The following is a 15,121-nucleotide window of genomic DNA, read 5'->3' as shown; positions in this document are numbered from 1 at the left end:
GAAAGTCAGGAAGACTATATACACTCAGGCCTGCAGTTTATTTTTCATACATCTGCCATTCAGTCCTCACACATGCTAACTCATAATTTCCTTGCTGTTATTGTTCCAGACTGTCAATTATGATATCAGCTGTTCTGATCAGCTGGTCTCTTCTCTCCAGTAGCATAGCGACAGAATTACATTGTTAGTCTATCATCTTGCTACCGTCTCTTTTTAAATACGATTGTCTACCTTCAGTACGTTCATGTTGCTGTTACGCGCCCCTCCACCTCCCCATCTCTGTCCAGTCTTTGTAGATTTATCAGCTTTATCAACTCATCATTCTATCAGCCTCATCAGCCACCACCACCACCAGTGTCTGGGGATTTATCTTTCTGCTGCTCAGGGCAAACGCCCCTCTATTACAAATCTCCAAGCACCCAAGACTTTGTCAAGACTTTATAATCACACATCATCTGTTTGTGATTAACAATTATCTTTTCTTCAACTGATTTTCTCTCCTGATTGAAATTTAATTGGTAAGCTTAATAACAGAGCATGGAAGGTCAAGCAAGCAAACATGAACACGACCAGTCCGACATACAGCCATTACCACCATGTCTGTATGTCCATTGCACAGTAATAATGCATGACTAAAGCTGGTGTAGAGGGGAGGAGTTTTGGAAGTTGCTGAGCAGTTTTAATGGGCATTTACAGTACCAATGAAAGTTAGGATGATACAAAAACGTTCGAGAAAAGTGTCAATCAAGATCTGTTCAACCACACGGGCCACATGATTGACACGGGGATCTCGGACCCACGTCAGTGGAGGCGCTGCCTCCCAGGAGAGAGAGAGGGAGAGGGAGAGAAAGAGAGAGAGAGCACGCGCGCGCGAGCGAGCGAGAGAGCAAGGGCTGGAGAGCAGTGCTTCTCCCACAGAGGTAAGACCGGAGGAGTGACTTTACCAGAGACACAGAGGAAAGGTAAACCCAACTCACTTTATGTACTTAAATATGTATGCCTGATTACAAATTGAGTCACATTAGTTTACATCATTTAATTGTAGATCATTAATGAATATGGTTACACAAGTCTTTCAAGGTTCAAAATGTGTTGTTATATAGGATTGTTTATGACCTGTATACGTGTTTTCTAACTTTAAAACGTTATTGTACATGGATTTGTAAATAATCGCGAGTAAACTAACTTTGACACCAGGATATCAAGCTAAATCCTTCTAATCTGTGTAATTAGGCTTACATTTTATTTGTGATTTGCATTCATGATATATGTCATTTCGCTTTGGGGGCGTTAGCCGTTCAGTCCTGCCTGTCGAACCTTAGAAACCTGGACTTGGTGTCTTTAAACCGGTTTTACGCCGTTAACAGTCAAATATTCACCTGTGGTATATTGAAGTATATTCTGTCTATCACCAGCTATGTCTAAAACGTGTTCAAGGCAACTGATTGTCATCTCTCTGCCGTCCAGATTTTAGGATGCGCCACTCGTGCGAAAAACCCTGCCACTGTCTCCAGCGCGCACATGAACAACCGAGAGTAAACGGCACTACCCGAAACCATCGGTAACCTTATCGTGGACACGTTCAACTTTCAGATCCTCATTTTAAATCTCCGTCAACCGAGGGATTCAAAGGAGGAGGGGAAGGATATCTTGTGTGAAGACCACCAGACTGAATGCGATGTTCACGTCTACTCCAGAAAGAAAAAGTGAAGGAGTGAACGCAAGTGGAGATAAACAAAGTGCCAAATGTTTTTAAAGAACTGGATATGGAAATTCAACCCTGACAAAAAAACAATAGTGGACCATTAATTTAGTGAGCTTGAAGCGTTTTCAAATCAAGAAAATCAAACACACGTTTTACCGCGGACGAATATTCTCCGGAGAAAATCCATCTGACAGGACTATTGTTTAAGTATATATGTGCAGTAAATGGGTAAGTTAGATTGCATGGAACAGTTTGCGTAATTATTACATGTTCTCTTTTTGTACCAGCCACTAACAGTGAAACTACTGATCCTTAATTCATTTGTGGACCTGCTTTTACCTTCTCAGTGACTTGCTGTTGGTCCCTGGACGTCAGCTTGGAAACTGTTACTCTAAAGACTTTTCTCTTCTCTGCAAGTGGTCAGAAGCTAGGCTCCTCTCTTTTGATGTAATGGAGGGTAATCACACTTTAACTTAACCTTTTTGTTTGTTGAACTGTGCATCACTAACTTTTTAGGCTTAATAATAAATGATTAATGCATCCTGTGAGAGAATATGTCCAAAAAGGAAGACAAAGACACTAAAGACTCTCTAAAAAATAATTTATAACTTATTTAAAATCGGTGGATATTTGTTTTACAATGCTCAGAGATGCTTAGTTCCTTCTCAAACATGGAGAATGTGTCCATCCCTGGCGTTGCACCGCCAGTCTGCAACGATTCTGTGGACTTCTACTCCCTCACGTCAGAGAACGGCACTGACCTGAACTGCACTCCTCCGTCTGAGTTTTACTTCTATGCAGACCTGTACATCATTTTACCGGTCATCTATTCTGTAATCTGCGCAGTTGGACTGACAGGCAACACGGCTGTCATCTATGTGATCCTCAAAGCCCCCAAGATGAAAACAGTAACCAATATGTTCATCCTGAACTTGGCCGTCGCCGATGATTTGTTCACTTTGGTGCTACCGATCAACATAGCCGAACACTTGCTGCACTACTGGCCTTTTGGTGAGGTTTTGTGCAAAGTCATCCTTAGCATAGACCATTACAACATCTTCTCCAGTATCTATTTCCTGACAGTTATGAGCATTGACCGCTACCTGGTCGTGTTGGCCACGGTGAGGTCCAAGCGCATGCCTTACCGCACCTACCGAGCAGCCAAAATCATCTCATTATGTGTCTGGATACTTGTTATCCTCATCGTCATGCCTTTCACTGTTTTTGCTGGCGTGTACATGAACCCAAATGATGGGAGGAAGAGCTGTGTGCTGAGCTTCCCAAGCCCAGAGAGTTTGTGGTTCAAAGCGAGCCGGATCTACACGCTCATCCTGGGCTTTGCCATTCCTGTCTCAACCATCTGTATCTTATATACCATGATGCTCTACAAGCTGAGGAACATGCGGCTCAACAGCAATGCCAAGGCGCTGGACAAGGCCAAGAAGAAAGTCACCATCATGGTGTTTATCGTCTTGGCCGTCTGTTTATTCTGCTGGACGCCGTTCCACCTCAGCACCATTGTGGCTCTGACAACGGACCTGAGGACCACACCGCTCCTGATCGGGATCTCCTATTTCATAACCAGCCTGAGCTACGCCAACTCCTGCCTCAACCCATTCCTCTACGCCTTCCTGGACGACAGCTTCAGGAAAGCCTTCAAGAAAATGTTGGAATGTAGACCGGCCTGAACGTACGATAGTACGACACATGAAACCAGTCCCAGAGGTCTAGAGAGACTTACTGAGGGAGGACAGACTGTGGTGGTAAAATTGGATGGTTAAGATTTAGGTTCCAATCTGAATTGTTAATGTATCTGATAAAGATTTGATTTGTTTGGTTTGTTAAAGCTGCACTGCAACTTTACACATTGTTTGCACATGCTAGCAATAGGTAGCTATCTTTCATTCATCTGTAATATATTGAAAAAAACGTGTAGAAAAATACCTGTAAATTGCACAAATCTCATCTATAAATGATTTATATTACAGTAAACCAAAGGGATAAGAGAGAAAAAAAACATTTGAGTTAATCTTCGTCAACACAGAAGGCTGTTAAAATTCATCACATCCTGTGGGCAAATATCCCATTCCTCTGATGGACAGGATGCTTTTCTTTGTCACAGCTGGACTGTTCTATATTGTTAGAGAATATGCCTAGTGCAGCCTCTTGGCTCCGAGAGCTCAAAAAAAAAAGAAACAACAGCTTGTTGTACAGTAACTATCAGCAGAATTTCCCATCATTGTGTCTGAAGAACTGGCCATTAAATCGGATTGTTTTCCAGTTTGCAGACTGCAATTAAAATGTCAGACCTTTTCCACAACAGTAAAAAAAAAAAAGACGTGATGGGTCACTGCAAACAGTCGTAACCTTGGTCGAAACTGAAGGCCGAGGAGTGCCTCTGAGCGGTGGAACATTTGCTGTGCGGAGAAAGTACAGTTCAACACACCATCATTGATTTGCATGCTGTCAATGAATTAACCTTATGAGAATGGTCAGAGTTGGAGGATGCATGCATGAGGATTACAGGTGTTTATCATGACGCAAACAGGAGGGGAAAATAGTCCCTTTTAAAAATCAAAACAAGCGGGATGACTTGATAAAAGCCAACACTTGATCTGCCTTTAAATGATTCTATATTATAAACAAAATCATCTCAAAGAAACCAAATGATACACTTTGTGGATTACTTTTAGAGTTCTGTTTTTTTGGGTCAGGCTACAGATTTTCATTTGCAAAGTATGACCTGAACAATTAAAAGGTTCACACATTGATGGACTCTTTGAATGATGGGCATTGTTTGGATGAAAAAGTTTTTCCAGAATGTATATGTACCACTTAAGGGATGAAAAGGGAACCTGACAACAGTACTGTATGCGTGATATCCGTCATGGGACAGGAGGGCTATGTAAAATGAAATCTGTGGTTCTCTTCACGTTGTCATTTTTCGTGACCTTTGGTCGCCCCCTGTTGTCAACATGGCGAGGTTACCTGAAAATGCAGCCAGAGCCATTTATGGAGGAGTGTGCATAGACGCTGCTGAGGGGAGTTACACAGTTTCACACTGCTCATGACAGTGTCCGCATAAATATCATAATTTTTCCCTTCACTTCATGGACATTTGTGAATAGTAACTTTTGGTATCTGACTTAAACCCCATGCTGAAGTTAATCCTCAGTTGTATATTTTTTAGGAATATATGCAATCCAATGAGATTCACAGTCATACCGTGCAAACTTAGCAACTATATCCATTTAGCGTTCTTAAATTACAATTCAGAGTTTGTCTTGCACTGTTAAAATCATGAAAACAGAGAGGAATAGAAACAAGTACGGCTTATTTTAGATTTCACTGTGTTAAAATATTAATCAAAGGAGATACATGAAGGTAAAATGGAAAAGAAAACAACTTGTTTTTGAGATTGGCAACTGTTTGTCATCATGCTATGTAATGTGTTTTGAGCCTTCTACAGGTTTTAAAAAGTTGCACACAAAAGAATGTCAGGCTCAAATTTACAGGAGGCTTACAAAAGTAAACCGAGAGGTAAAAACGGTTCTGGACAAGATTTAGAGCCCTAAATATAAACAAATTCCTTTAATGACAATTCAAAGCACTTAATATGAATGATACCAACATCTAATCGGCAGTAACAAACACAGTACATCGTGGTTACCTGCTAGCCATGTCAACTCTTGATTTCAACTTTACTTTTACCATCATTTTCTTAAAATCACAATAAAAGAGTTTTAACATTTATGTTTTGTTTGTTCCAACACTTCACTGATTGTATGTGATAATGTTTTTAAGGCTGTGCCATTCCATCTAAGATAAATACTCAGATATGTGTGAATGTGAGAAAAAAGCCTATCAATTTGGTTTCTTTGGTAATTTTAGATCTCTACTAGATTAAAAAGAAGCGTTCTGAAGCTTCAGCATACAGTGTTGCATGACTTAACAGTGCAGAATATTACAGTGTGACAACAGAGAGTTTACTTCTTCAAATGTTTTTGAATTTTACCGCTAAGCTCTATTTATGTTGTAAATCATGACACACAATGCCCATGTAACTCTTTTCCTCCTCTGGTGGCTATAAAATGAGCAAACGGCACTTCCAGCAGCTTAACAAGTGCGTGATAAAAATCAGCTTCGTCTGTATGGCTCTGACTGCAACGACAGAAACATTTCTATGTCCTGTTGTAAATAGGACACTCTTTTTTGCCATTTAACTGTACAGTCATAGCAGTGTGTAGTCAAACATTCTTCATGATAAACATTGTGTGACACAATTGAAAAACAATATGAAATTAAAATGTATTCGGAATCATTGTCTTTTATGCAGCATGTAATTTAAAAGTATGACATTGCCTTTTATTTGTTTGTGTATCTTACAAATCTTTCCTGTCATTCTGGTAATGAATAAATAAATAAACATAGAATATAATGTTTACATGTATTTGGTGGAGGAACCTAGTGTGTAATGTTACACCAGCCATACATTGCGAGCATACAAATCACTAGAATCTAGTGACTTGTATGCCTTGCACCTATCTTATCTGTGATCATGTACAGCAGGTCAAACAGAAATAGAAACCCTTTTTATTGTCATATACATATACACATACACGAAATTTGACCTCAGCATTTGACCCATCCCTGTATATAGGGAGCAGTGGGCTGCCAATGACAGGCGCCCGGCTCAGTGTCTTGCTCAGGGACACTTCGACACGTGGCATGTCCCAGCCGAGGATCGAACCCCCTGTGGTTACCAGACAACCCTCTTAAGCCAGTGAGCCACGGTAGCCAAATAGCATGGTATAGACTCTGAGTTTTGAGTTTATAGTTGTATAATTGGCCACTATGAATACAAGCATTTAATAGCATTAAGTTACCACGTACAACCACGGAGGTATTCAGCTGAAATTTACCAGTTAACAGTCACTCGTTAAACTAACACATTCAGACATTTTGAAGGAATTTGTAATTCGTGTTTTGAGCTTGCTAACTTATCTGGATGGAGAGGGAAAAACGCCTCTTCTGTTACCAACATGATCAAGCATATTTTGGATGACATCATCTGTAAAAGGATGAGTAAGTTTTGTTTCCCACTGGTACTTATGTATTTCTTTACATTTTAGAGTCAAAGTCGCTTTTTTTGACAGGCACAATAAATGGGCAGACATTTGTTTTCTTGATATCTTTGCTCACACATTTGTACAGTGCTGATGTAGATTAAAAAGAGGAAAAATACAGATGAAGACATATAATTGTTATTGTCATTAGTGGTTTGGGTCAGGGTCACTAGTTACATGGGGCAACTACACCAGCTACTGCATCAGCTGACGAGCAGTAGGATGGATAAGTGGTTCGAGCTTCATGACAGCGAAAGGTCACAGATTCTATCTCAACAACAGCCTGTTGTGTCCGTGATGTACTGCCGAGCCTTTACTGTACTGCTGACACTGAGCAGTTTACAGTAAGATGGTGGTATAATATTAAGTGTAACGTGTAAAGATTCTATGAGTATAGGCATAGTTCTGCTCTCAATTTAAAACAGCATGTCTTTAGTTGGAGAAGGTGGAGCCAAAGGTGCCACATTTTAGAGAGCTACACCTATAGCCATGGTCACGGAATATGGATTTATTTAACACACATTCTATTTTGTATCAGAATATATGTCACAGAAAATGTAACAGCAAATGAAAACGGTACTGTACACATCCAGAAGGCTAACTTAGCCCATTTGTTATCATTTGTATTGTTTCTAGTTTCATCTGGTATAAAATAACTTACTGACTTTCAAAAAGAAACATTGTGTTTTTCGGGGGTTGGGTGAGTGGTGTAAATGTCCTTCTCATTCAGGTCAGCCAGGTCTTTCTTTGCCTCAACCAACAGTAAAAGTACTTCACTAAATGTTACTAAAAGTCACTGTGAGGAACTTTTAACTGGTTAGGAATCAGTCTCAACTTATTACCGATGCCTCTATATGACCTTCATAAGTAAACGAGACCTTCAGCTAGAAGATTGGCTATTTCTATATACTTATTCTTAATGCCTCTCATCGGTGCCACCGTGTCAGATTCTGCACAAAACCAGATGAAATCCTGCATGTTCATCACCAGAAACTCATCAGCTCAGACTCCAGCGGGGCCTCCAGCAACCAGCCCGCCACAGACGGACACAGCTCCGCGCCCAGCTGCAGCATCTCCTCCTCCTGCTAGGAGCCTCTCTGCTCTGTCGGTTCCCGCTGGTTGCAATCACTCCATGATGCTGGAGACCTGCGCCATATTGCTTGGCCCACTGGAGGCAAGGGAGGCACGGGAGAACCAGAACCAGGACTGAGCGGACTGTCAGACCCCTGCTGCAGTAAACAGGTTAAGAGGTTTGTCAAAAGGACTCTTGCGCTCATAAACACTACCTATTTGCCACACAGGGCCCGCCAAAATCGACACAAAATTGAAAAAGCATGTGGTAGCCTGATTTATGTTATGGTCATACTGTACCCTGCAGTATTAGCATAGGAACCCGAAAAATAATGCTGGTTTCCATCTGGTTATTCCATTATCTCACATCTTGTTGTCACAAACACACACAATAATGATGGCAGAGTTTCTACCAGGTTTTTATTTCCTGGAATTGTCTTTAGCACCGTAACATTGTTATATTTAGCAGCTTCAGTCTCTTTTTTTTTAAGGAGACAGGGTTGCCTCCATGTTGAATTCCAATCTGTTACATTCAAATACCAGTTTCCGTGTTGTAGGCTACTGTTTGAGGAGCAGAAATGCAAGGCTGGGCTTTCTGTCACAGCTGCTGTGTTCGCTCACTGAAGTGTTGCAGTCTGGACGGCTCACATGTGCTATCTGGTGGTTGTTGGTGCGCAGTGCTTGGACTGAGGGCAGTCTGGAAGCTACAGTAACTTACTATCATCTCTCGATGTACAAGTGGTATTACAAGACAGGACGGAAAGGGGCTAGCTGGTTAGCACACTCATTTCAGAAACACATAGATGTCTTCGACATAACGTCAACTCTGTACCCTCTTTAAAAAAAGTCGATAATAAATGTCTTTAACCTAAATTCAACTAATTAAAAATGCCTTGGGCATATGACACCATGTCATGAGCAGTACAATTTGTATTAATTTGTTCACATTAGTTAAAATGGACTAAAGAGTTATACTGTGTACAGTGGAGCAGTATATGTTCAGTATGACAGTATCAGTACTGAGAGGAAAACACTGCCAGAAAAAATTCCTTTCTTTCCTTCTGTCTAACTCATTTATTGAGTCAAATAGTTTACTTATTCACTTCACATTATTTTACTGTCTTCTTGTCTGTCTCATTATCTACTCCACCTTCTTTGTTTACATATCTCACTGTCTCACTTTCTGTGAGTGTAGTGTAAACAGTAACACTCAACTCTTTTCCACTTCAATGTGGTGTGTGTGTATTTGTCTTAAACAGATACAGATGAGCGCCTCCATGCGGTCAATTTGACAAGGAGATATGCTCATTTCAGTGTTTGTGATAAGCCATTATTAGCACTAGAGGGCAGTGTTGGTCCATGTAGATTAGCCTATTTGTGTGTGTGTGTCTGTGTGTGACATAATTAAATTCACTTTCACCTAAATGATTTAAGAAAGTTGTAGACAATTGATAAATCTAGCGCAACATTTAGGTTCAGCGACTCCACACGAGTGTTTCAATGATAACACGTGTTCCATCCTTTAGAACATCCAGACGTAGTTAAGTGGAGAACAACAACTGCAGATGGCAGTGTGTAGCTGTAAATGAGATGTGTCCCTGAGTTCATGTGGAAGTGCTCTTTCTCACTTTCTCAGGAACACTATTCATATAAAAACTGCAACTGTAAATCACATGTTTGGGGGAAACATGTCACCCTAAACATTTGCTGCCATTTTTCAAAAGGTTACTACCCAGAATCCTTCCAGGTATGCTTAAAGCCAAGGAAAGATGGAGGCAAAGGTTAAATGGTAAGAATAAATGTCCCAATACATAGTATGTCAAATGCATCTGATCGCAGTTTGCAGTGTGAAAGTCAACATTATTTTCAGGCTATTCTGACCCACAATCCTCTGCACAGCTACAGTTGCGTCACATCAACTTAGCCACCGAAAGAGTACAGACAGATGGCTGCCTGATGACAACTCATTGAGAGTCTGTGACAGATATTGGCATTAAAAAAAAAATACCGTCTGCACAACAGACGATGCAAATAAATGATAAATGAGTACACAGACGGACCGGCAGACACACACACACACACACACACATGTGTTATAACCTCATAAATGTTTAACTAAAGGTAACATTAACACATGTCACATATTCTCACTTCACAACATACACACAGACGGGCACACTGATATCTACCCTGTCAATCTCTACCTTCTCTGAGCTATTGGGAATCAGTACAGCATTGATTGAGCTGTTCTTTTCCTTTCTGTTTGAACACCCTCTTGCATATAGACACACGATAATTACAGACAGTGCTGCCAGACATTGTCTTTAAAAGCACTTATGTCAAATTATCACAAAGCATCTCTTGCCTGCAAAGATTTGTTTTTCCTTTTCGAAAGAACCCATCATTAAACAAGTGAAATGTCATAACAGAGTCTATACTTGCTACTCACTTGCAACTGCTGCAGCTGATGTTTGCATCTCATAAGCTCGCCTGCCAACAGTTGATCATCTTACTTTAGGAGGTCTGTTTGGAAAGAATAACTGTATTTGTGCCACAAACATAAACTTCAAGTGGAAGTCAATGTTTTATTGTCTTCCATTTCCGTTTACCTAAGTTTTGTCTCTTTTCTGGCTTCTAGTATGGCTACACTGAGGAAGGTGGTTGTAAATTTATGAATGCAGCCTTTAGGTGCATACTGCAGATCATCAACGTGCCTGTCTACAGAGAGAGAATTTATAGTTGGCTTGGTGGTGCGGTTCTCAATCGGTAACAGCTTTTACGATGTTCCTCTACTTTGATAATTTAACAGTCATACCATTTAACATTCTCATCACCATTGATCATTATTTTCTTTATAATGATCAATTATACTCAGAGTACATTTTAAATTAGTTGCTTTTGTCTGAGTAGATTTTTACACAAGTAATCTTACTCTTACTTCCGTACAATTTCCAATGTTCTTTCCCAACCCTGATTGTAACCCCACTTTACTCGTCGTCTTGAATCCACAAATATTTCTTCATTAAATTGTCTTGGATCCTATTAATCTTGGGCGACCTGATCACAAGTGGACCGCTCTAAGTCCGTCAGGTCACACCTGGCATTACAATGCATCACCACATACGTCTCGAGTGACCACTGATCAGATCTCACATCCCTGCTCTATATTCAAATAAACACTTCCTGTGCTTAGTCTGTCAGAAACTACAAGAAGAAGAAATCCAAATTGCCCAAGATGTTTGACTCACGAGTAAAATAACTCAATGGGCTTTTCTGCTTAGGTAGTTGCTATCAGTGAATTTAAGCAGGAATGTAGTGTAGCTTTTATTCTGAAAGGTAAGGCTGAAAGAGTGAAGCTGTGATGTGCTGCAAATGACAATGTGGGAGCAATAACAAGTTATCTGTTTTGGTTCAGACCATGGAGCCTACGTGTTATTATTTTATTACCTTCATAAGGTAATATGTGCAACTCATAACCCTCTGCTACAAAAGCTGTAGCAGTTTAATAACCAACTGGAGATGAGAAAAGGGAGAAAAGAGGCCAGTGGTTTTGTTGACGTTTTACCTGTTAAGTCCTTGTCAGGGACGCATCAAGAAACATGAGCGTTCTCACTACAAAAGATGAAGTGGAGAAAAACGTCTCAGACCAACTCGGCAAGTGATATGACACTAAATCATTTACACTTTTATTTAGCGCTGTCTACTGGCCACGCTACAAGCTGCTGTACTCTACTGTACTCCAATAGGCACAACTGTGCTCTGAGAATGTGTGTACTTAATTGAAAGCACATGAGTTGAGCTTGTTGTAGAAGGCCTTCTTCCTCCCCCACTCCAGAGACTTGACAAGCAAGAACAAAGCCTTGAGCATAATGGACAGGAAAACATTTTTTTTGGAAAAATCATTCTTAATTTATTTTCTTCCTGCAAATGACCAGTTCCGGTTTGATTTTCATAAGTGAAAATGCAACGTACCTGGACTGCAGCCTAGGAAATGAAACACAACTATTGTCTGGTGTGCTGCCAATATGTGGACACAATTTTGGGGCCAGCAGAGTGATACAAGTTCACATAACATAAACATTGGGGCCTAATCGACCTGAGGGGTTTTTGATAAACATGCTCTATTGTGATGCTTTTTGATGCACTCTGACACCTTATTCACATGCAAAGCAGCCTACATGTCTTTAACCACTAAAAATTGAAATGTGTAGGCCTCTCAAAAACTGTTGATTACTTTACAGATTAAATATGAATTGTGGTGTAAAGGTCGCTGACTGATAAGTCGCATACATCACAATACTGCTTGTGATCTTCTAAATGTAAAGGTCTACTTGACAGAACAATAAATTATCTTTTCTCTTTCCAGATTTTTTAACCACATCTCATTGAATTTACTAGAGAGGAAAGCTTGTTATAGCCTTTGCTCTGATATGATGCAGTTTGCAGAGGAACTGCTGTGTCAAGAATTTACTTTCTCACACAAACCAATGCTGAGGATTTTCTGCAGACAGCAGCTTGATGTCTGTTAGCATTATTTTAACTTTCAAATTCATGTAGGCTTGCAATTACACTGCATTTCATTATTTTAAGCTTTTTAGAGAAGGGGGGAATAGGGAGGAAGAATCAGAGGAGAGAGAGGGAACACGCCATCATCATTTTGCATTCTGTGCTGAAGCGTCCTCTACTTCAGACGCCCCCTTCATAAACTAGAGGTGAAGCTATTTGCCATTCCCCTCCTCTGTCTGGCTGTTTGGGAGACCAATAAAACCCGACAGAGTATCTGTCTGAGCGATGCCGAGATCAAACTAATGATTTCAGGTAAATGACTTTGACCGAGGACTCTTCATCATCTGGAGAATAATTGGCATCCATCTGTCCGTCTGGAGGGGTTGCTTTCTTTCCACCAGGCTGCCTCTTCACCATTACAGACTTTCACACAATATGAATTGTTGACCAAAATTCCATTTTCACAGAGCACTCTCCTGATGTTCTTACCTTTCCTCATTTACAGTTTTAATGGCGTTATTATTTATGGCTATCTAATAAGCAGTACATATGACAGTAGTCAGCGTTTGGAAATTGCTTCAGCACCAGCCCCTTCAGGACAGCCTACAGTCACACAATAACAAATACATGCTGGTGTTAACAGCCATGGAAGAGAAAATCTATCCAATCTTTACCAACCACGATGTTGTTTTCAGAGTAACACAGCAAGAAAGAAAAGAGAAATGGATAAAAAAATATTTCACATTTTTCGTCCATGCTTTTTTTTTCTATAATTATGAGATGTTATTGATTTATTTAGTTTATCTTATTTGACTAATACACAATTTGAATGGTGCATGTGTAGCCATAATTCTAAACTAATGCAAAAATAAGCTTCCGTATGCTGTGAAGAGCAGCACAAGATGTCCTCAGAAGAGTAGAATGATAGACCAACACACACATCTGCTACACCTGCACAAAAATGACGAAAAGAAAGCATGTGATTGTCAAAGCGCCTACAATAATGCACCTGTAATTGCGCTGGCAAGAAAATAGCGTCTAAGTGCTTCTGTGCTATTTGCATGTAATTAAATTTGGTAGTAAGCAGTGATTTGGCACACTGTTACAGAACCATCATAGAAGCCGTCGTTGTTTGTTAAAGGGCAGGCACTTTGAGCGGTGTGAACTGAAATAGACGCTTTATCCCGTTGTGTACCTGAATCAACACAGGCTTTATTAGCCAACTGGTGTAATCCTTATTACAGAAAGGGTAGCTCAATTTGATCACATTATTGTAGAAACCTGTAGATTGTATAGAATGAAGGGTCGGTAGGTCTCAATCTGAACGAATACGATGTTTAGTAAGCTGCTTATGCAAGCAATTTGTTACCACCAATCTCACAAACGTTTTCAACCATGACAACGAGGGCTGGGTATCGTTTGAAAAAAAAAGACAACGTTAATACAAATACCATTAGCCTTAAAGTGATACCGAAAGCAAACTTCAATTCGCTTCAAACCTGAGAGCAGTAAACAGTTCAAGCAAGCAGAGTAGCCATCGCAATCAGAAATTACAATGTTGATAGTCAATTACTCATTTGGTCATCAACGGTTTTTCATTTTTCTTTCAATTGTCAACTTATTGAATATGTGATACTGAAAGTTTCTGGCATGCAGGCTCACAGCTCCTGCGTGAACAATAGCAGGCCATGGGAATTTTGTCTGCCAAGAACCTGAGCTCTTTCTTTTACAATTTGTGATAATGCCATATTCCGTAATTCACTCCAGTCATCAGTGATTTTGTCCGTGTTGCAACCGTCATTGTAAAATGAGGGTGGGGGAAGCAAGTGACACCCAAGTTTACAGAATGGATGGATCACAGTGTTTTCCTTAAGTACTTTATTATGTTCGTTGTTGTTCGTCTCTAGTCTGATAGGTTTGAATGCTGAGCAGGGGAGCTGCAGGAAGCTTTCAATCATTAGTCAGTTCATAAAGCCGTTTACCTCTCTCGCTCTCTCCATCGACCTCTCAAGTAGCTGTTATCTTCGTGCAACTTATAATTGATTTGTTCTTTTCGCACTGTGTCTGATTCAAGTCATTTTTGACATATTAAAGTTGGAAGGGTTGTTTTGCATTGGGTTGTTTTGTACCAAAAAGGGTTTGTCTATTCATTATTGGAGGATGTATAGATACATATCGGAGGATTCTCACAATAAAGGGCAATGTCATCTAATAAAAAGCACTTTGAGAACATGAACCTGGATGTGCTCACTGTCTGTCTTCATTTAGATTATTATGTGCATCACCAACAAGGAGTAAAGGGGACAAAGAGTCTCTCATTCACAAGTGGGACACTAAGGATTTGTGACGTTTCCCTAGATAAAATTCAAGCTTTGTATAACAACTGGCTTTTCTTTTGCAAAAATGCCAACAGGATGTAATGACTGAAATACAAACTGTTTTGAACAGAGTGAGTGTGCCTTTTAAAGGTGACATTTTGTCAACAACAAAACCTAAATTGACGAGTTTATGCATGTAATATAGCCCATATGTGGGCTGCGATTTCCCAGTTTAAAACCTCTGCCAACAAAAGCAACATTTCACTCACATTTCCTTGTTTTTCAGTGCCACCAAAGGCGGTAAGTTTTGCAGATTTAGGATGAATCACAATGCTATGCTCTCTTACTGCATTTGAAGTTTGTCACCCTTACAGTTTTGTCTCAGCTTCTGTTTT

General features: G+C 40.1%; 1 protein-coding gene across 2 annotated transcripts; it reads left to right on the top strand.

Moving 5' to 3' along the window:
* Positions 1 to 890: 890 nt before the first annotated feature.
* npbwr2b (neuropeptides B/W receptor 2b) lies at positions 891 to 6,343 on the top strand. 2 transcript variants are annotated; one of them, XM_031844332.1, is made up of 3 exons: positions 891 to 962; positions 1,468 to 1,933; positions 2,053 to 6,343. In XM_031844332.1, the coding sequence occupies exon 3, from the start codon at positions 2,356 to 2,358 to the stop codon at positions 3,391 to 3,393; it is 1,038 nt and encodes a 345-aa protein (XP_031700192.1). In that variant the 5' UTR covers positions 891 to 962; positions 1,468 to 1,933; positions 2,053 to 2,355; the 3' UTR covers positions 3,394 to 6,343. The 2 variants fall into 2 exon arrangements, with proteins under 2 accessions (XP_031700192.1, XP_031700191.1); XM_031844331.1 differs by having other exon boundaries at positions 1,468 to 6,343.
* Positions 6,344 to 15,121: the final 8,778 nt, after the last annotated feature.

The sequence above is a fragment of the Anarrhichthys ocellatus genome, unplaced genomic scaffold (assembly GCF_004355925.1).
Source record: "Anarrhichthys ocellatus isolate YVR2014 unplaced genomic scaffold, GSC_Weel_1.0 scaffold5, whole genome shotgun sequence".
Taxonomy (NCBI): domain Eukaryota; kingdom Metazoa; phylum Chordata; class Actinopteri; order Perciformes; family Anarhichadidae; genus Anarrhichthys; species Anarrhichthys ocellatus.
This window is presented reverse-complemented; position numbering and strand designations above follow the sequence as displayed.